Here is a 22,716-nt window from a genome sequence, read left to right as displayed (position 1 = left end):
TCCTGTGGAACATTTGGACACGTCCCTGTGTCACGGGCTCTGTGCTGAGCCTGCCTTGGCAGGGGGGTTGCACCGCGTGTTCTCCAGAGATCCCTCCAGCCCTGGCGATTCTGTGATTCTGCTTCATCTATTCATGCTTTAGAGAGGGAACGTGCTGGCTGCTGCTTGGTTGTGAGACACAAAGGGTGAGACAAGGAGAGAGCTGATATCTGCTATGCCCGTGGGATTGAGCCTTCTATGTTTTGACCTTATCATTTTGGGGATCTCAGAAAACGGCGCGGTTGCTTTCGGTGGCGAACAGACTGTCAGCCCCAGAGCATGCACACAGTTCAGAGAGCGCAGCTTTGGAACGGGCTTTTCCCAGCTGTTTGGAGCGCTACTCGGGCACGCTTCCATCCGCCGGAGCACGGAGCTCCCGCTGGGCTGAGCCCTCACAGCCAGCGCTGCACGGACGGCACCCACCGCGGGGGAACCGGCTGCGGAGCGGGGAGAAGAGCAGCGGAGAACCGGCTCCCTGTGTGTGTCTGTGTGTGTGTGCCCACTTCTCCCTCCCGGTGCCCCCTGCCCCGGAGCCGGGCGGGCAGAGCGGGCCGGTGCCGTCCCCACTGCCTCATCGCCGCCCCCGGCCCGGGCTGCCCCTGCCGGGCCGGGCCCGCCCCTGACGTGAGCGCGGGGCGGGGCGCGGGGGCGGCCGGGCCGGCGGGAAACTTCTGCGCCTTCAGCACCACAGACAGGGCGGGCGCGGTGCCGCCGCCCGGCATGCGCGCCCCGCCGCCCCACAGCCACCCCTCCGCCGCCCCGGCTGCCCTCGCCCCACCGCCGCACCGCCGCCGTCCCCGCACAGCCCCGGCCGCCCCGGCGGCCATGGAGGCGGTGGCAGCCCTGAACGAGAGCGGAGCGGCGGCCCCGCGGTTGCCGGCCGGCGGCGGCAACTCCTCACTGGAGCTCTCGTCGCGGCCCCCCGCGCCCGCCGCCCTCAACCCCTGGGATGTGATGCTCTGCGTGTCCGGCACCGCCATCGCCTGCGAGAACGCCCTGGTGGTTGCCATCATCTGCTACTCGCCCGCCCTGCGCACCCCCATGTTCGTGCTGGTGGGCAGCCTGGCCACGGCTGACCTGCTGGCCGGCCTCGGCCTCATCCTCAACTTCGTTTTCCAGTACGTGATTCCCTCGGAGACGGTCAGCCTGCTGACGGTCGGCTTCCTCGTCGCCTCCTTCGCCGCCTCCGTGAGTAGCTTGCTGGCCATCACGGTCGATCGCTACCTCTCCCTCTACAATGCCCTCACCTACTACTCGGAGAGGACGGTGCTCTGCATCCACACCATGCTGGCCGGTGCCTGGGGGGTCTCCCTGTGCCTGGGGCTGCTGCCCGTCCTGGGCTGGAACTGCCTCCACGACCGCACCTCCTGCAGCGTCGTCAGACCCTTGACCAAGAGTAACGTGACGCTGCTGTCTGCCTCTTTCTTTCTCATTTTCCTCATCATGCTCCATCTCTACATCGAGATCTGCAAGATCGTCTGCAGGCATGCCCACCAGATAGCTCTCCAGCAGCACTTTCTGACTGCCTCGCACTATGTCACCACCAAAAAAGGAGTCTCTACCCTGGCTATCATCCTTGGGACTTTCGGAGCCAGCTGGCTGCCTTTTGCCATCTACTGTGTGGTGGGGGATCCTGACTACCCCTCTGTGTACACGTACGCCACGCTCCTGCCTGCTACCTACAACTCCATGATCAACCCCATCATTTATGCCTACAGAAACCAGGAAATCCAGAGGTCCATGTGGGTGCTCTTCTGTGGTTGCTTTCAGGCTAAAGTGTCCTTTCGCTCCCGGTCCCCCAGCGATGTCTGAGTGACTTTTCTCTGTCAAGCTGCACCCAGTGACAATCTACCCAGTGAACTATTACAGTGCCTGTTCTAAACTTCAAACTACGTCGTGAAGTCGTTGGAAACATGCTTAAGTATTAGCACTTTATACATGTTTGTATCTCAGAGAGTGGTTCGGGGTATGGAGTTTTGGGTTCCCTGGAAAAAAAAAAAAAAAACAACAATGTGGTTGTATATAGATTTGCACATCACATTTGTAAAGTGAAGACATTCCGGTACTGCTTGACTATAGCACCTTATTTCTAGCTGCTGACCTGCCAAAACAGTGTTGCCTTTCTGAAGGGCAGAGGGAAAGAAAGTTGTGTTCGTGTCGTGTTTCTAAGTGTGTGTGCTGGGGGAGGGAAGGGGGTGGGGATGGATGTATGTGATGTGTGTGTCTATCTAGACTTTGCTGCACAACACTGATAAATTATAACATTTTGTATACAAATAAAAATATTTAAAATGTAATATAACCTGTGTGTTTAGATGCATTTAGAAAGAAGAGAGATGGAAAATTTGCCGGTTGAGCAAAGTCCCTTTGTTTGCTTTTGAAGGCTCCCCATGTAATTCTGCCTAAAGAGATCATCATTCACTATGGAGATGAAATACTGGACCAAGAAAGGCACCTTCCTGCTTGTTTGTTTGTTCTCTTCTTTAGTCTGGTAAAGAGTAACAAAGAGCACAAACTATTTTTTTTTTTCTTCCAACAGCCAAGGAAACAAATAGCCTAGTCAAATAGGCTGCTTGTTACAGTTATTCACCAGCTTCCCAGGAGCTTTAATTTTCAAGTTATAAATTAGCCCTTTACAATAATGACCCATTTAAAAATTATTAGACTGTGGGGAAGAGCATTTTCTAAACTGGGCTCTTTTTTCCTATTATAGTCTAATGCTAAAAGGGAAAAAAGCAAAAGGGAAAAAAAGGCACAGTATTCTTTCTTAAAAGCCTGTAAAATGCCACAATATGTGGGCTTTCCTTATCATCCACAGTTCTGAAGGGAATCCGAATTATTTCTCTGCCTCCTTGTTCTTGGACTGGATACTGTAGAAAAATCATTTAAGTGCATCTTTGCTGTCTGGCTGTCTCAGAGCACTGTACAGTCTTGTGACAATCCCATGGCTTAGTGGCTTCAGAGGTCAATGTTGTTCAGAGTTTGGAACACTCTTTCACTCAGGTTCAAATCCAGCAGTGACTGATTTATTCAGATCAACAGCACGTGCAGCAGATTTCAGGAGTACTCTTGCTGTTCATTTACTTATAATTATGCTACACTTACATCTTGGTTATGTTATCGTTTATCACTATGTTTCTGTTTGTATTTTAGGGCTGAAACAGATTCCTTTTATATGTGTGGTACCATATATGAAGTTTGGACTAGTGCTTTTCCCAGTTTATGACTGGCAATGGATCAAACTTATGCCTGCTGGAGCAGTTGGGTCCACAAGGCTCCTCACAGCCATTACTGTGAATCAGTAATGCTGTATTATGTGCAAGTATTATGAAACCCAGCATCATTTCACTGATAACACAAAGATATTTCATTTAAAAGAAAAATTGGTATTCCAGGCTGCTAGTTCCACTATTTTTATCAGTTCTAATAATCACAAATCTGACATTGTAATTGATGACTACCTTCAGGCATGCAGTTCTTCAGGGAACTGTTGCAGAGGTGTTACAAATATAATTAAAACTAGATTTTGTTACAGGTCAAAATACTGCTCAAATTAGCACCTCTCAAGTTGCTGGTAAAAAAGATGTTTTTATCCCTTTTTAAGGCCACATCTCATATGCTATGTGTAAGCCAGCAAATAAAAGAGGCCTGTGGCTGGGTGGCACACAGAGTGCTCAAGCTCCTTTCCCCTTGCAAAGCCAGGGACCAAGCTGCTGGCTGGAGCATCTTCCCTGTGCTCTGAGCTCACCCTGCAGAGACTCAGCCAAAGGTGCTGCAACACCCACAACAGGAACTGCTGAGGGAAAAGACCAGTGAGTGTCTCAGACAGGTGAAATGTGGCAAAGCTTTCTGTTAAAACTACATTTGTGCCACCTACTACACTTTAGCCTCGTAAATCTTTGTCTGGAACTTTGACTGGAACAAAACCATGGAAGAGGGTTGCTGAGTGCAGATCTTCACACCCTGGCACTGACCCTGCACCCAGGTGTGAGTTGTTGTGCAGGACCTGAGCAGGCTTCTGGGAGCCTTGTACAGGCTCTGAAAACCAGCATTGGCTCTAAAACCCCTAGGAAAAACTTATCCTTACTTTTAGTCCTTAGGGGGGCACAATCTGCCACAGGGCACCTCTAATGCAACCTCCCTCCTTTAACCCTGTCTGGCATGGGGGTATTTTCACCATGAATTCATTGCACAGTGACATTCTGTATAAAAATTAGATAAAGAACTTAACTGAATAGAATCCTACTTGAGTAATAAACCACTTAGTCAAGGAGCGTAAGTAACTTAGGTGAGTTACTCTTCTAATTTTTGTTCATGTTGCTTTAAATGAGATTTTGTTCCTTTTTTTCTGTTATATGATCACATTTTCAGTTATCACTCTCCCCAATGATTCACCGTGTCTAAAAAATAAAGCTGAATCCCTCCTGTTAAAAATGTGACACTTTCTAAGTGTTTCCCCAAGCATTCTTCTCTTCCAGGTAGAAAGTTCAGATTACAGTGATCTTAGATATTCATTTCCTGAGACATTACAGATATTTTTTCTATATATCACATTCAGAAAGATGTGCTGACTCATAATTTCTAGGAAAAACTAAGGTAAAAGAGGAGAGAGTATTTAGATACATTTTGGTTAGCCCTGACAGTGGAGTTGATATTAACCCACTTGCAGTAAAATACAGCTTTAATTTTCCAAGTGAATCCACATCTGCAGGAACACCTGAGTGGAATAACATAAAGGAGGCTACCTAATCTCTTCTGTCCCCAAACAACATCCCATTTCAGGTGATGGAGGAAGTCCAGGGGTTGTGTATAGCATGACACCTGTATTTCTCCTTCTGAGCTTTTTCTTGAAATAGCAGACATTTATTTGAGAAAATGATGTTACATTTGCAGTGTCTGGACCCACAAACTCCTCCTGTTATCAGATGCTGGCACTTTAACCTTGATAATGAAACTATTTGGGGAGATAGAAATTCCTGGAGCCCCATCTCCAGTCACTGTGCAGGGGAGGGCTGTGACCCCCCATATCCCCAATGGAAGCCAGTCCATATGTCTGCTCACAGAGGACTGTGTCTGATCTGCTATTTCCAAAAGTCCATGGGCAACTTTGCCTGCATAGAGACTGGGGCTGCAATGGCAATTGCAATTATTATTTCCTTGTCCCTGCAGGCCCATGGGCTCAAAGCTTTTTATGTTCTCATGTCAATGGTGCAGTCTACAAGGAGAGAAAACACACTGAGTGAAGTGCCAACATGAGACCCAACGTTTGGTAGTGGAGCATTCTTTGTACTCTGTTCTAGAAATGTAAATGAGATTTCCTGCTTTATCACTCTTAAAAAAGCTTTGCCTTATTCTGGTCTAGGTACAATAATGACAGGCATGGTCTAAAGAGCTCCCAGCCTGTTCCCACTGAAACCAGTGATGTTCTATTGCACTTCAGCCAAGATAATGGCAGTATCTCATTACTAAAAAGTTACCATTTTGAGACGAGCCTCAGCTCCAATCTTCATTAGAAACTAATGGTTCATTACCAACCTTGAAGATCATACTGGACTTGCAATGCCTTGCAAGACCAAATCCCAATTATTTGGCTTGCTTGAAGTGCCTCCCACTTTGATGAGCTCCCTGTTTCAGCAGGAGCAATTACAGAATGAAGAGCACAGCTCCGGTGAGGAAGACCTGGTTGGGAGCCTGTAGGGGCTGAAAGCCCCACACACTGCTTGATTTTCTGTGGGGCTTCTGTCTAAATCCACAGTAAAACAGTGGAAAAGAGACTGACTCTGCAGGCTGCTTTGTATGAGTCACTGTACATTAAAAAGCCAGCTGGATTCAAAATCACAGGTCAAACAAACCCTCTTTATTTAGCTAAGCAAACAAAAGGACAAAACACTTTTGAACCTGAAAAGTGAGTCTGTGCATATTTTTATCAATGTAATGATCCACAGGTACTAAGTAACCCTGACGAAGCACTAGAACCTCTAATCTCCATTCTGCCTCTCTCCCTTTAAAAAGGATAATTTTCAATAATGAGGTAAAAATAATTTCTGATATTGCAGCTGCTCCTCAGCATTTCAGCTAGCTGTTGTAGCAGTCATTATTAAGAAGAATAAAGGACAAAGGGAAACAAACAAAAACATTTTCTCTTTCTTACTGCTTTATGATGAGATGTGTGATTTGGAAGGAGTGACCAAGCAGGTGAGATTCAGCTCTGCATGGAGGATGAGCCCAGATGGATCTCACCTTAATGCTTGCTGGGTTGGCTTGTTTGGGGGACAGTGTGTGTTGTGACAGTGTCCCCATCCCCTGATCCTCCTCGAGCGAGCTCCTCCCTTGAAAGCTCACAGAAAGCAGCTCCCAGGCTGCTGCACTCTGCTCAGGAGTGCCTCACAAAAATCCCCTGGGTAGAAAACCACTATGCCTTTCCCTGCCCTCTTGATGCTTAAACTCTTTCTTCTGACTACAGAGAGCTCTCCCAGGGACAGCATTCCCCGAGTGGCAGCTCCATGTATTAAGGGCAGTAACTCCAGTGTCCTGGAAATAACCCAGCTGCTGCCGGGGCAGCTGGAGAATGGCAGAAGCGCTGACTCAGTGCTGACAGTGGAGGTGGCAGCCGGTTCAGTGGAGGCAGGTCTGCTCCTGTCAGCTCTGTCTGCTGCAAAGAAAGGACAGGAGGCAGCCAGAGGTGAAACAATGGTCAGGTCTCTGCGAAGGCTCCACAGGTTGCAGCAAAGCCTCACAGTGAAGGGCAGATTCTCACTTTTTTTAAAAATGAGTTTACTTTGTTGGCATCACAAAACAAGTGGTGGGAGAGAAAGAGCAAGAGAAAAGATGAATGTGCTTGCGTCTGGTCAGGGAAAGTGTGCAGTGCTTCACTGTATGACTCATGGCATGGGGGCAGCTTCTCCAGCAGGTTCCTTGGGTACATTGGCTGGCTGTGGTGTAACCTTCCAGCAATGAGGCCACACACAAGACAAAAGACCAAAAATATTTCTTTGCTGCAGCATTGTTTGTGTTATCCTCAATCCTAGACCTCTTGAACTGAAAAATGCAAATGCAGGCAGAACTTTTGAGCTGCCCAAGATACCATTCAGACAGTGAAGGGAGAAAAGTAGTCCAGATTCAACTTTTGTCCTGCATTGAACACAAGTAAACTTCAAGCTGCAAAGCCAGACTTGGCAGTCACCTACAAGACAACACCTTTTCCATCCCCTGCTGCCCTCTGTGCCCCTGACACAAGATGATGGGGTAGAACATCTTTGCACTGTCCCTTGTGGGACACCTTCCTCTGTGGCACAGGCTCTCTCTCCACCTGTGCAAGACTGGAGTTATATCCATACAATAGCACATTTTTAAGGATGTGTCAGCACTTTAAAGTGAGAGTAAGATGCTCAGGATAAGAATTAGGAAGAGGATTTAAGCACCCATACTCCTAAAGGTGGGCCTGTCAGCAGTCTTGCTTGCTGAGTGGACACACAAATATCAAATCAAACAGCTGCTCTGTGCCTCTATCCTCTGTGCCCTTATAACCAGGCAGCAGCACGTCCACAGAGCACTTTGCCAAGCAACACCAGCAGCCTGGAAGCTGCCTTTTCCCACTACACTTGGTAGATTGAGGTGTCTGTTCACCTGTGTTTTCCACATGGCCTCATTTGCTGGGAAAGCACAGGAATACCACACAGGATAAGAATTATCTGGGTTTTCTGTCTCTGCGCTGTCCAACATTTCCACACACTTAATTCACTCCAGCAGGGAAAGGGCTGAGCTGGGACACTGAACTGGGGGAATATTTTAAAGTTTAGGTTCTTTTTTTTTTTTTTTCCATGCTACTCACTCTCTAGCTCCTGACTAGTTTAAAACAATGTTGTTTTTCCAGAGAAGATTTTCTCCAAGCAAGCTTCCTGCTGTGCAGTTGTTTCATTTTGTAGTTTAATTGAAAGACTGAGATTATTCAGGAAAGAATTGGAAAAGAATTTTGAAAATTGAGCTTGAACCTTCTGTCTTTTTTGAGATAAGGCATACTTTGTGTGGATCAGTGCTCATTTTACCACCACCAAGAATTTGGTATGCATAGTAATAATTATATTTAAAACCAAGGCAGAAGGAGTGGTTCTGGAAATATTCTACAAGCGGTAGATTGTCTAAATAAAGGCTTAGTTTCCTGTGAAAGTAATTAGATCTATGACACTTCTTGAATGACTGAATTATTTTTTTTAATCAGCACCTTTGCATCACAGAGAGATAATGTGATTGTATACCTGCAGACAGATACCATTTGTCACTCCTACTTGTTCCTGCTTTTTATAGAAAGCAGCACATCTATGTAATATTATGATGCTGTCAAAAGAAATCTGGTCTGATGGAAAATAAATGTGTAAGTTAATATGGGGATCATGCTACATTCCAATGTCAGTCTGACTTTTGATACTGTGACCAATTTTTGTTAGTAAGTAGAAAGCTGGGTTTTCCTCAAGAGTTTATCTGATTTTGCCAAGCAGAGGTGTATTTTGTTTTAAACTTCATTTTGTAATCACAAAGAAGGAAAATGGGAGGCAAATAAGGAAAATGGGAGACAAATAAGTTAAGGCTTCCCTCTTTCTGCTCTTGCTGCTCTTCAAATGTCTCAAAGAAAATAATTAATTGTGTTGAATTATGCTGCTGAAATAAATACATCAGAAAACCTTTTGCAGGCAGAGTTTGGGTACGGAGTGTGATCTGTGCACCAAGCATAAACCCGAGACTTTGAGTGGCTCCCTTACTTGGGCATGGCTGAGGATGGACTCCTTCATCCCAGGGATCTCAGCTGCCCCATGGATGTCAAAGGCCATCACGTGGGAGGCAGACATTAGCAGAGCAGCCCATTGTATGAGGCCTCACTTGTAACGCTGGAACAGTGGGCTCTAACAGCAATCAGATACTGCCCATTCATGAGCAAGAACAGCTAATTGCATTATTTTTATTTTGAATGAAATTGGGAAGATTAGAACACTTTGCTGTATTTGCTGTCACAGCGTCATTTCCACATGAGATGTGCTTGAGGGAAATAAAGGCTCTGCAGAGCTCCCCAGCTCTCCCAGCCGTGCTGAGGTGAATGCCCGGCTGCTATCTCATCTGCTGGAACCCACAGCTATGTTAGCAGCACACAGCTCTTGTTGTGTCAACCAGGCCACCTTCGTCTTTCATAAGACATTTTTAGAAGCTGGAAAAGGCTGTGTCTCTGCCTTCATGGCCATTAAAACTGGGACATTTTGCCAAACAATAGTGTTCATAGTATTGGTCAGACCCATAAAAGCTTCCTAGCAATAAGAAACAGGACTTGAAGATATCCTTCAGGAAGCCCAAAGGCGTGACAAGCCCTTCAGAATTATCCTGGCTGTAAAACAGCACATAGTGGTGAGGCAGGCTAAGCCTTCAGTGCTTAGAGCACTCCTCCCATGCTGCCATGCTTGCTCTGAAATGAGCACTTGTTACTTTATCTGAGCAGACAGAAACACTTTGGATGTGTCTGGTACTTGACCTGGCCATGTCAGTCCAGCTTCTCTATAATGCAGGGAGCAGAGCAGGTTTGCTGCCCAGCCATTTGTCTGCCAAGCTACGTGGCTGTTCCCACCTCTCCAGTGATTGATTCCCCAATGCCTCAGCCAGTGCTGAGCAGGGCACAAGCCCCCTGACACCCCCTTCCCATTTTATCCCTGCCACAAACCAAGGGGTGTGTTGGTAGCACTCAGTGATGAGGGGGCTCCCAGGACAGTACCACAGGAGAGTGCAAGGTAGGAAGGGATCTGGTATTGCTCTGTGCAGTCATAAGTGACAGCTGGACACCTGTGGAACCTGTGCTTTGTAATCTTCCTCTTCTGAAGGGCAGAAAATAATGGTATGGGAAGATGAGGTAGCAGTGAAATTGCCTGAGAGCTACCAGAGAACATGGGAAAAGTATTTTTTCCTTCTGGAAAAAGGTACCTGCTTACAATGCACAGCTAGGATGCCTGCCTTCTCTTCCCATTTTGACATCATCTATATGCTTCTGTTATTCCCATTTATCTGTCTTCTTCCCCTGACACTCCCTTCACCTTTCCCAAAGGTGACCTTTCCCTCTCTTTTCCCTGAAGACCCTGTGACAATGGTTATGTTTACTGCTCTTGGCATGAGCTGCCTTTCCTCAAACATGTCTCCCCTTCCTTTTCTTTTCAGATGGCATTGCTGCTGCTTCCCTCAGAGGGGTTTCACATGTGAGGGGCTAAGTAAATTTTAATTTTCTTTCTACAAGTCCCCTCCCTCAGAGGGGAGTGCTCCAAAGGGAGCAGTGTTACTTCTGTGCCACTTTTGCTCTTGCTGCATCTGAGGAAATCATAAATAATAAAGATCTGTGGGCCAGTCTGGCAGAGAGGCAAGCAAAAACGACTGCAGCTGTCAGAGCTGCAACTCACTTGTCTCACAGTGCTCCTTAGAAACACCTGTAAGTGACTGGTGGAGTTTATTTCCTGCTTTTGAGGTGAAAAGGCACAACAGGAATGATATTTTTCAGGAAGCCCTTACACTCCTAAGGGCTTCAGAGTGAGCACTGAAGGCTTAGCCTGCCTCACCACTATGTGCTGTTTTACAGCCAGGATAATTCTGAAGGGCCTGTCATGCCATTGGGCTTCCTGAAGGATATCTTCAAGTCCTGTCTTGGGGGTGCAATAGGCAGGGCAATGCTCAGTGGTTCATTTTTTCATTGCCTCAGGGCAGGACCAGGACAGGTAAAAGTGGATGTAGCAATGTAGTCCCACCAACAGAGCACAGCCCAAATGAAGGCACACTCAGATCAGTCTAAAAACACCCCACAGCTGCTTTTACACACATCAGAGAGGTCAACCAGACCTTTTGGTGGAGGTAAACACTCACCCTGCAGCAGGTGACCTCATCTGGCTTCTGATGGTGGCTCCCATTTGATATGGACACATGACCCTGGCTACACCTGAGAGCAGGAACAGCAGGCAGAGATCAAAATAGGCAAGATGGGGAGGACAGCCAAGCTCAGGGGATCTGCAGCTGCTAGCTCCAGCTCAAGCCCCTCTGTGACTCCCTCAGGGAAGAGGGTGTCTTTTCTCTCCCAGCTGTGTCACACAAACCCCACGTCTGGGGCAAGTGATGGTGCTGGGCTGCTTGGAAACCTTCCTCCCCACTCTGCTCTGCTGCCTCTCAGAGAGGCTCCAGACACGCTCTGGAGTTAGCTGGCATTTTTAATCACAAACTGAGACTGAGAAATACACATTTATGTCCTTGAACATATCATCCACAGGCAATAAAAATATCTTTTAAACAACCTAAGGCAGCTTTTATATCATCTTGCCTTTCGCTCCATTCCCAAACGCCTTAATATGATGTTTATAACTTTGTCTGTCCTGGTATCACCTCTCTTTGCTACCACACAGAGGCTGTTCCTGCTTCTTAAGATGACTCTCAGGTGGCCTCCCTTTAAAATGTATAACCCTATATAAATCCATGGCAGCAATTTCTCGGCTGCTGCAGCTCCTGGGGCCATCGATTGGCTGCGATGTGCTCGCTGTGCTGCGCTGAGCCACGTCCATTCCCCCACTTCACCCCAGCCCAGGCGAGGGAAGAGCTATTGCTCTGCTGCTTTCCCATCGAGCTGTGCTTCCCAAGAGCTGCCGGCACGCTCCATCCATCACAGAGCTGCTGTCTGTCTGCAAGCTCCTTTATGCTGTGACCCAACAGAGGAGGTTTCTAACTTTTGAAAATGTTTCTTTGTAGAGAGAGCAAAACCCTCTATGGTTTATCTTATTCTTTCTGGCTTTAATTGCTAAGGTCTTACCTGAAGCTGATAGAGACGGCATGACTGAGGAAACAGCAGAGCCTGGGAGCCTTATTATTGCTCGTTTGTGCCTTGTTTGTGTTTATTTTTCTTTCTACAAATATGACAGCTGCTTTGTGAAAATATCTTTCACAGCTACAGTGAAGGAAGAAAGCCTGACACAACCCCCTCTTCTTCTGTGCAACCTCTCAAACGCAAGGGAGGAGACCTTCATTTGGGTGAAATTTCTGTGTAAAACCCCCTGGGGGTGGGGGGAGCTCTAAAAGCACTCACTGGGGGTGTGCTGCCAGAGTGGGAGCTGTACTGAGTCACAGGTGTCTGTCTCACCCAAAGTGTGATTCAATTTTCTCATTAATTACCTGGGTGATGGAGCAGGGACAATACTCACTCAGTGGGCAGCTGTCAGACATCAGGGAGGGGCTGCAGTTACCCTAGAGGATTGACTTGGTATTCAACATGATCTTATCAAGTCTGAAAGAGATTCTGGGAAAAAAATATAAAGACATTTTGTTAGAGGCAAGCACAGCAAACCAGTGGGAAATCAGCTGTGGAAATCCAGATGGGGAGTGAACAGCTGTGTAGGAAAAACACAGAGGAGTATCGTGAACTGAGCTTGGTCAACAGCTTCTCCTCACCACTTGTGAGGGGTCAGGGGAACTCCTCCAGTGTGTGAAAGCTGCTGTAAAAAAGAGAAGAAATCTTGTACATCTAAAATCCATGGTTTGTAGAATAGAGAATGATGAGCTTAAATGGCAGCAAGGAAGAGTCAGGCTTGACACTGGAAAATTGCCAAAAACAAAGGAGCACTGGAACAATCTCTGTAGGGAGGTTATTTCTTCATCACTGGAAACCTCCCAAAGCAAGTTGCAAAGATCCACCTGGAGTAGCACAGAGAGAATGATCCTGTCTCCAGAGAGAGTGACAGGTTGAGTAAACTTGTGCAGTCTCTACCCAAACTACTCATGTTTGTTACAGACACATGTACTTCTTTAATTTGCAGTTGCAGTAGCAGTAGTCAGGTGCTACAAATGCCACAGTCCTCTCCTCTCCTCTCCTCTCCTCTCCTCTCCTCTCCTCTCCTCTCCTCTCCTCTCCTCTCCTCTCCTCTCCTCTCCTCTCCTCTCCTCTCCTCTCCTCTCCTCTCCTCTCCTCTCCTCTCCTCTCCTCTCCTCTCCTCTCCGACTTTGTGATTACTTTCCAATTTACACAATGTCAAGACAGCAGAATGGAGCCCACATAAAGCAGAATTTATTATAAATAAACATGGCAAGCTTTCCCCCCAAAATGTTTCCTGCACAGTGTCAGCATCTTATTAATCAAGCATTGAATTAAGCAACTCTGAGGTTGCCTGTGTATATACACATCTTTTTAAATCAGCTTTTCTTTTGTTGGGCTTTTGTGCAAGCCCATTGCCAGGAGAGAGTGCTACAAATCATCCCTCACCACAGGAGGTGCTTTGAAACACTTCCTGTAATTACTGCTCCAAGCTGATTAAAGAGAAATGACTGGAGTCTGAGGACATCTGTACCTGCAGGTACCAGTCAGGGCATTCTATTTCATTGAGATACCATGCAAAAATATTATGGAGTAAATCATCTTTCCACTTAGCTAGAACTGAGTTTGGAAACTGATGGCAAAAAAAAATAACAGTCTAGGAAAAATGTCTCAGGTAAAATGTTTTCTATGGAAATGTTCTTTATTCCAGGCCACCTACAAACTATGTGAGGGAAGGGTTACTGAACCATTGCAAGCTCCTAATACCAGACTGCCAGCTCCAGGCCTGAGCCCTTCTCATTTTTGTGGTGTGAGCAACTGCTCACCAGGCAGAGAGCAAGGCCCACAGTAAGCAGGGTTTGGTGCTATCCAAAATATGAAAAGGCAGAAGAAAATCTTCTTGGACCTTCATGTCTGCAGTACGTGCCCTGTAGCCCTATGGAGACTGCAAACTAAGACATAAAAATGTGGGTAGACAAATGGGGCTAAATTCTAGTCCATGTCATTAGGAGACAGACATTAACTATAATTAATGGTGACTGATAGATTTAGTGGTGCCTGACAGCAGAACTAAGGTTGGAGTGCACGTGCATTTGTGCACAGGTCAGTGTCTGCAGCCTCAGAGGACAGACCTCATGGCTTTGACAGAAAGGTCAGGATTGGAGGGTTCTTAAGGGATCGCCCAGGTTCTGTCCTGCTCAGGCTGCTCAGGGAACCTATGGAAAGTAGCAGAAATTAATGCCGTCCCTCTGACAAACTCTGGCCAAGTTTTGCTGAGAAAGCTGGATAAAGCAAAGTGTCTTCAAAGTCACTCCTCATAATTGCCAAACGACTCCACCACCTACTACAGCTGGTAAATAAAAGCAAATAAGGGAATCAATAAGTAATAATATAGCAAATAAGCTGACGAGTGGGAAGCTGCGTGTGCTCATATGGGACAGATGACATCAGACAAAATCAATAGCTGCCTTTGACAAAAGTTATAGGCTTGGTGGCAGCAGTGGATATTTATCCACATTACAATAACTTTCTAAAATGAAGAATGTATAAAACCTGGGGAAGTAATCTCTTCAGGCAATCATGTGCCAAGTTTGAATTAGACAAACTTGGTTAGATTAAAAGAAAAAAAAACTACAAGAATTCAGTGTTTTGGGGTCACTCAGGACAGAATAAGGATCAGAGCCCAGACACTGTCCAATATCCATAAAGCTGTAAAGTGCACTGATCACCCTGTGCAAAACCCTACTCATTCACCACCCTAAGTAATTATTGCCTAAAGATCTATATATGGCTTTAAAAATCTGTGATACAGAGCAAGTTCACTACCCATTGATCTTTCATTTTTGGCAGTGCACACCTGTAACACTCTGTCTCTATTCTCTCCACTGAGCACACCCAGGGTGCTGGTAACCACCTTCAAAATGGTCACAGCAAAACACATGGGAGACATGTGGGATCCACTGCCAGATAAAATGTTACCCTTCTTGATATCCTCTCAGAGCATTTGCTTTTGTGTGAACATCAGGTTAATGCAGACATTTAGCACAGCCATGTGACTGGAATAAGAGTTAATATCATATTACAATTGGTTCTTTGTGTCAATTTTGCCCTGAGGAGAAAGGGAGACATTATAGCAGTTTCTTCATGTACTATGAAAAATCTTCCTGTAAGGAAGGTATGTGACACAGCAATAGGTGCAGTTGTCAGCAGTAGGAAGACTCTAATCTTCAGATAACTAGCCAAAAGAAAACTAATAGTTTAGCTAACATCATTGGCATCATTTATTGCAGCCTGTAAAAGGAAAATCTGCTCTTGAACAAGCTGCCAGTATCTCAGGCACTGATACCTCAATATCTGGTCACTAATAAAGGTGCAGCCCCAATGTTTGCACAAAAACCTTTGTGAGAAGGGGATCAGTCGCTTAATTTAAAGTGACTCAGGGGCTGTTTGCCTTGCCAACCATGTTTATTTCTGAGCAGTCCAGCCCCTTGGCTGAAGCTGTGCTGGCTCATGCTGCAGCTCATCCCTGCTCCACTTGCCCAGGGTCACTGAAAGGAGCAGGACAGGCACAAACCAGCCCACTTTATACAGATTCACTGATTTCTCTTAGTGGAATGCTTGTTCTTCTGGCTCCACACAGAGAAGCAACTCTGTGAGCCATTCTCCATGGACAAGCAGCTTTCCTCGGATGGAGGTCAGGACTTGTGCTGTGAACATGAGATATAGAGGTTTTAGTATCATCCTTGCCTTCCTCCTCTTCTTTCCAGGTGTGGAAAGAGCCCTTCTGTGCAGGTTGCTCCCCCCCAGATCTGGGGGTGCATTGGGAGGGGATTGCTGCAGCCCAGGGATGCTCCTGCATTGGGCTGCGTGCTGTGAAGGAAGGTGTTAGAGGAACTTTCTGCAAACAAGGGGATATATGGTGGAACCAGCTGTGTCCCACTGGCAGAAATGATACACACACTTGCAAGTGACTGCCTGGGCTCTGAAGGACTGTATTCTTTTGGAAAACAGAACTCAAGGTTTATCAAAAGTCATCTGGGTGCTGTTTCTTTTTAAGAGAACTTTCCAACTCCCTTGGATCTGAACTGATCTGTGGTCTGCAGGAGCCCAAACATGGCACATGGAGAGTAAGGAGGTGCTTTGGTGTTTAGGAGCACTTTGTGCAGCTGATAGGACATGGGCTGGGTGATAAAATCACCCAGAGCAGCAATAGCTCTGCATCAGGGAGGAGCAGGCAGGCATTGCTCCTGCATCGGCCTGCCTGCTCTAAAGGGAGGGGTTGCAAACATTTTGAAGAACCAGCCCAGATCCGTGTTTTACTGTTTTCCTGTGGTTTATGGCCTTCCTATTGCTTGAGGAGATGAGGGCTGTGGGGCTGCCACCCCTGCCTCCACCCTCTGGGGGCACAGAGGGGTGGCTGTGGGTCTGGCTGATGTTGGGTGTGGGTCTGGCTGATGTGCTGAGCCCAGTGCAGGCCCCTCCTCAGGGCAGGCTCCGTGGCCCTGGTGGTGCAGAGCTGCTCCCAGAGCGGCAGCAGTGCCATCCCTCTTCCCGAGGTGCCCAGAGGAGGAGGATTTCTCCATCACTCTGGGCGCTCTCACAGGGCTTCTGCAGGAATTTTTCCCCAGTGAGCAGGGGATTGGGGGGACTCCCAAGGCAATCCCCATTCCCCTGAGCAGGTGGAGGCCCTGGTCATGCTTCCCATGGGTGACATGGGTGAGTGTCTGGGAGTGCTTCCCTCTGATGCCACCCTGTTCTTGCTAGGACTGGTTGTGAGCAGCAGCCTGGACCCTGGGTTGTTGCTCTGGGTGGTTTGCTGCCTTTTTGCCGCTTCTTTTAACTCCTTCCCTCTCTCAGAATAAGGAAATAAAGAAAGGAGTTGGGGGTCTGGGGGCAGGGGGAGGAGGGGAAGCAAAAAGAAAAGAGGAGAGCTATAAAAGCAACTGTGGAAACCCAGGACATCAGAAATATTTCTCTGTCTGCTCTGGAGTGCCCTGACCCCCAGGGGAGCACTGACCTTGACCCTCATTCACTCATGGAGAAAATTTCCTAGACTTCAAGATAGACTAGAATCCACAAAAGTGTGAAATAGATTATTGAGAGTAGTGTAGGAATATCACTCGATGAGAAATTTAGGTTTTGGGATTGTTAGTATGTTGTGGATGGAAGCAAGATGGAGGGCACAGGGTGTCGTCCTGGGTTTCTTCTTCATGCTTCTTCTTCCTTCCTCTTCATGGGTTTGGGTGGTATTTTGTATTCGGGCAGGAAAGTCCACATTGAGGGGTGTTTGGGATCAGTTATTGGGTAAAAAGGGAAAATAATCTAGGTGTCAGCTGTTAATTGGTTAGTTTAGTCTTTAAAGACCTTGTAACAAGAGACTGTTGGCCATTCTGTGCCTTCTAATGAAAAGCTGCTGAACTCACAGTAGTGAGACTGTTTTACTGATGAGAAATAATAAACGCCTGAGTCCAAACATGAATTACTGTCTCAAGTGCCTTCAATCCACACCCAGAAAACCTGACAACTGGGCCCCCACAAGCAACAAGTAGCAAATGGAAAGTATGGCATTCTTGGAAAATATGCCAAAAGGATTAAAAGGTGCTGATTTTCTCTGGAGCACACACCGTGGCTGGGCACGGCGCTGTTCTCCCCCCGGCGCTGCGGTGAAATGCTGCCACCTCCCGATGCGCATCCCCGCCGCCCGCTCCTCCCGGTGGGAACCCGGGGGATTTTTGGGTGCTGACATCCACGGCCTGAAGGGGTTTGTGGGTTTGTGGTTAGCCCCGGGGGCAGCCAGCTCGGTGATAAAGCAAAACCGCACACACACCGTCTCCGGGCACAAACAGCGCAAACCGAGACGTCAGCAGCATCCTAATTTGTGGTGGTTCATCAAATATTATCTGATCGTGGGTGTTAGTGAAACAGCAGAAGAATAAGCAGCCTTTCCATAGCAAACGGCCAAAAGGAAAATATTTCACTTTAAATAGCATTTCTTTCATTATAATTACCATTTAATTATTATTCTTGCACTGAAGTAGGATAAATGAGAGGGTAAATGTGGTGATAAATAGCTCTTACTGGTCAGCATAAAGGGGCATGCATCTTTCTTTTAAAGACATATGACCTGCAAAGGGAGAATGGAAAGTTCAGCATTCCAAAGGGTGGCCATGCTGCACAGGCAGATCGAAGTCTACTGGTGCATCCACCTGCCCAAAATACAGAGGCTGAAACACACCCTTGGATATTATGGCAGGAATGGGGACCACTTCTGAAGACTGTCCCTTCAGTGGGGTTCTGCTTTGCAGAACACAGAGGGGCACAGAGTCAGGATGTTTCATCTGCTGGGACACTTGGGAACAGCCAAGGATGCACTTTTGCATTCAGAAAGGGACTCTTTACTAGTGAGGGGGATAATGTGGGCTTAGGACAAAGGTTAAAAGGCTTTAAAGGCTTTAAAGTGAAAGAGATTAGACTAGATATAAGGAAGAAATTCTCCACTGTGGGGCTGGTGAGACACTGGAGCAGGTTACCCAAAGGAGCTGTGGGTGCCCCATCCCTGGCACCTTGGGCAGTCTGGTCTAGTGGAGGGTGTCCCTGCCCATGACAGAGGGATTGGATGATCTCTAAGGTTCCTTCCAACCCTGACCACTCCTGTTCTATTACTCTGTGGAGGAACAGTACTGCCCCATATTTGGGCTGGGCGAACCATCATGGCTGGTACTGACCAAGGCGACAGCGTGCTTTTCTGGAGGCTCCCAAAGGGATGTTGGTGGTGCCAACCCTTTATCCCAGAGCCTGGATTTGGCCCTGCACCGTGTCATGATGAAGGCAGAGCTCACAAGGTCTGTAAGTGCCATCCAGTCTTGATGGATTCAACAGCTGCTGCTCACCCCTGCTCCTCTGCACTGACACCCCCAGGCGTGCAGGCAGGTCTGCCTGACACAGAGTGCTGTCTTTTGGGCTGGCAATTACAGTGCTTTCCCTCTTTCTCCCTTTCATCTGTTAAATAAAGTGCTGGCAGCTGCAAGAGCCCAGCTGGCACGTGTGCTGAAGCGGCTGCAGACAATGCACCCAGGCACTGTGGAGCACCCAGCCGTGCTTCTGAGCCTGCTCTGACACAGGGGGATGTTTTCTGATGCAAACCCCAGCACCTGCATTTCACACGAGAGGCCATAGCTATGTATTTTAGGAATAAATGCAGTATGCAATCAGCATGCTGCCCTGGGCACAGTGGGAGTGAAGGAGCTTCCCAGGCAGGGAGGCAGCAGGAGCAGGGTCCTGCTCCCCATCTCCCCCTTGCAGAGAGAACATGATCTGAAATTTTGCTCCAGCAATGCTAAGAATAATATATGAGATCAAAAGGCTAGTTTCATCCCCGGGGATTGCAAGTCTGCTGAAGGTTTGCTGTAGGAAATAAGAGAAAAGCTGTTTTGGAAAAGCAGGAGTGTCTGAGAAGCAGTGGTGATGCTCTGCTCTATTTTTGGATAGCTTTCTGTCAAAAGCAGCAGTTTGCTAACCAGCTTCTGATTCCTTAAAGCATAGTGCTAGTTAAAACTGAAAGTCTGCAAGGGCCTGGTGGTTGCACTGAATTGGAAGAAATATTTTCAGGTGCATTGATCACAAATGAACTGATACATCCCCTTATCTCCACCTGCTGAACAGGGGTGAAAGACAAAGGGCACAGAGCACCTCCAGCCCTGCTGTTGCCCCACTGGAACCAGCCCTAAGCACAGGTTAGGCTGGCAATCTTGGGAAACTGAAATGGGTGCTGGAGAGCAGCACAGAAGTGGCTGCAGCCGAGGATGGATGCAAGCACAGCTCTCTGCTGGCTCCTTCCCACTGCTGTCCTGGTCTGTGCAGAGCTCTGCTTCCTTTCATGTAATTAACAAATTAGCTTCTGTAATTTGCCTTACAAACAAGACTCATATACTCTCTGCCTGTTTTTTTTTTTTTAGAGGTTTAGCAAGCAAACAGTGGGAGACCAAAGAATTAAAGCCATAAAGTAATCTGCATATAATCAGTAATTACCATGAATCAAACCCTCCTTCAGTTCAGCTGGTTATTATTTCCCTGATAATGTAATTCCCTGCATTGACAAAACTAGGAAATACTCATTTTCACCAGAACAGCAAATAATTTCCTGCTGTGCCCATAATACTGCAGTTTAGAGACTACATAAATCCAGCTAATGAAATTTATGGAGAATATGAGGACTACTTAAAACAGACTAAAAACCTGAAGAAGTAATTGCTCCCATGTGTGCTGGGAGGGGTGATGTTTTGCCAGCAGACCTCTGCTAAACACTTCTTACAGGTGTCACAGGCTGGCCAGCTCTGGGAGCTGATGTGGCTGACAGAGGGTGCTCCAGCAGGAATTTGTGATGTCTGAATGAGGGATGATGGTCATGTGGGGCTGCAGCCATGGGAGCCCCTTCAACCTTGCCCTTGTGGGATCTTCTCAGGTCTTGTGGCAGCGGCCACTGCTGGGGCAGAGCTTCAGCACACATCTTCCCAAAAATGCCTCCTGGTTTCAAGGGATGTGGAGTCAACATTGTGGGGACACTGTGGGGATAGGGCTGGCTATAACCCATTTGCAGGTTCTTCAGGAGAAGCTCACATCCTGGGATTTTGCAAGCTGCAGAGATGTGTCAAGTCAGTGGAAAGCTTCAAAACCCAAGGAGGCATCAAATCCTGGCCTTAACATTTCTGGGATTTAGGGTGGTAACTTTTCCATGTGACCCTAGAGGTCTCCATCAGAGGGATCTACAGAGAGTTGGAGGAGCTGTCTGGGAAGCCCAGATGGATTTGGCTGCTCCCAGAGCTGGGCTCTCTTTGCTGTGGGAACAGGGTCTGAGTTGCTCTACCTCTGATTCATCCAAAGAAAATCACTGGCACTGAAACGTCCCTGACAGGTGCTGGGGTGCACAGCCATCATGCAGGGAACAAAGTACACAGGAGCAAAGGAGTTATCCTCATGTTTTCTCCTAATTAACCACAGCTGGATTACTGCCAGGATTCCCACTGACCAGCAAAGGATGCTGGCTTGTGGGGAACACCTGTCCTGTCTGGGAGCATTGCTAACTTCTTTGTGCTTTTAAAACCCAGAAGATGCATCCTTATCTGGGCTGCAGTGAGGGGCAGCCTCTTGTCCAGGCTGCTTGATGGTCTCCTCCATCCCCGTGTGGGGCTGTGTGTCCTGCTCGTGATGCTTACAAGCTGGTGTTGGCCTTGCCAAAATGCAACTGGGAAAAATCCAGCCTCCAGCATTTGCTTGGCATGAAGGGGAATTTCTAAACTACACTAGCATGCCAAGACCCAGGCTGTGAGCTGCTTTCTCACAAGGTTAGAAGTCTCAGGCAGTTTCTGGAGTTATTTCTGGCTGATACTGAAGTGCAAGATCAAGCTGTGATAATATGACACTGGGCATGGATCTTGTTCCACGGAAACACTGGGGTGGGTTGAGAAGGAGACCTGTTCTGAGATTTTAAAATTGTGGTGAGGGAAATGCCTTGCAGAGGAGTAGAAGTGGCTAAAACACAGTGGAAGATCTCATGAAAGGGAGGTATTTTTTCAGCTTTTCTTGGAATAATACTGCGGTGAAACTGTGCGAAAATGTCACAAGTTTTGCAATAAAGAACACTCTGACATCGAAGGCATTAAAATGGGGGAGGTGGGAAATGAAAACGACCTGTCTGTAGGGGGCACTCAGCTGTCTTGTGTCTGAGAGGGAAGTTACTGAACCATCAGGTAAAGAAACGTAAGGGGAATACTCAGCCCCATTTGGTGAGAGATGCTTGATGACTTCTCTGATCCAGTTGTCAAAAGAAGGTAGCTGGAGCAATTGCTCAGAGCCTGCAAATACGGCAAAAATAAGAATTTAGACGAAATGGGATGGATGCAATTTTCTTTAGAGGCTGTTACTGATGCTGCTGTCAGGGGGTGCTGGCAGCTGAGGAACATGAGCGATGAGCAATGTGGCAGAGCCCATTCTCCAGGCACAGGAATCAGCAGGGGGGAAAAGCCTCGCTATATCTGCTCCAGTGCCCGTTTCCTGAGGCCTGTCCGTGTGTCCTCTTCCAGCAGCAGCTGGGGTGGGATGAGAATGCCCTGCCTGCTCCTGGGCAGTGCCTGGCGGTGCTGCCGGGCATTCCCTGGGCCCTGCGAGCTGCCCGCCAAGCCCCGGCTCACGGGAGTGCCCAAAGCAATGCCCGAGCCGCCAGGAGCTGCCTTTGAAACACCGAAACCCGACCCAGCCCACTGGGGCTCGGTGAGGGAGGGGAGAGCAGTCCCGAGCAGCTCAGAGGACAGATGGAGGGAACTCACCTCTGCCGAGGGCTGGTGTGTGCTCAGGAAGCAGTTTGGGAATCAGGGAGGTCTCTCCCAGCTGCCGCCCCAAGAGCGTGTGGAAGGCTCCTGTGGGCAGACTCCCAGACCCGAGAATCCTTCAAGTGTGAAAAGTGGCCAGGAGGGGAAAGGAGAGGGGACAATTGGCAGAGGTGACAAAAAGGGGGATCGCTGTCGCTGCTGCCCCTGGTCTCTGGTTGTGATTCCTCTCCTGGTGTTTAATGCCCGCATCTGCAGAAGAGGATCGGGGAGAGTAAAACTCATTCTGGCCTGCAGCTGAGGAGACAAAGCGGACACTTGATGGAGCTCGAGTCGAATTTCTGTCACATCTCGCTGATGCAGCCCTGGGCGGCAGAGCCGGTGCCGAGGCTTCGCCTCCGTGTCTCCCCTCGGAACCGCCGCGTTTTGTGGCCGTGCCGGGATCGGGGCTCCGCTGCTGCCGTAACCCGCACAGCTGTGGGAATGCTGCTGGGAGCTGCTCCCGCTGCCAAACAGGGCCTTCTGCACCATCCTGAGCCCCTCTCGAGG

At 47.9% G+C, this 22,716-nt stretch overlaps 1 protein-coding gene across 3 annotated transcripts in view; it reads left to right on the top strand.

The window, feature by feature from the left end:
• GPR6 (G protein-coupled receptor 6) overlaps positions 1-22,716 on the top strand; it is a 31,427-nt gene that overhangs the window by 5,514 nt on the left and 3,197 nt on the right. The window contains exon 2 of one of the 3 annotated variants that reach the window (XM_026792231.2): positions 143-2,050. The exons of the other annotated variants lie outside the window; for them this stretch is intronic. Within the exon in view, the coding sequence (XP_026648032.2) occupies positions 319-1,851 (1,533 nt within the window). The 5' untranslated portion in view covers positions 143-318 and the 3' untranslated portion in view covers positions 1,852-2,050. Of the gene's footprint in view, positions 1-142; positions 2,051-22,716 lie in introns of those variants that run through there. 3 annotated transcript variants of the gene reach the window in all.

The sequence above is a fragment of the Zonotrichia albicollis genome, chromosome 3, assembly GCF_047830755.1.
Source record: "Zonotrichia albicollis isolate bZonAlb1 chromosome 3, bZonAlb1.hap1, whole genome shotgun sequence".
Lineage (NCBI taxonomy): Eukaryota > Metazoa > Chordata > Aves > Passeriformes > Passerellidae > Zonotrichia > Zonotrichia albicollis.
This window is presented reverse-complemented; position numbering and strand designations above follow the sequence as displayed.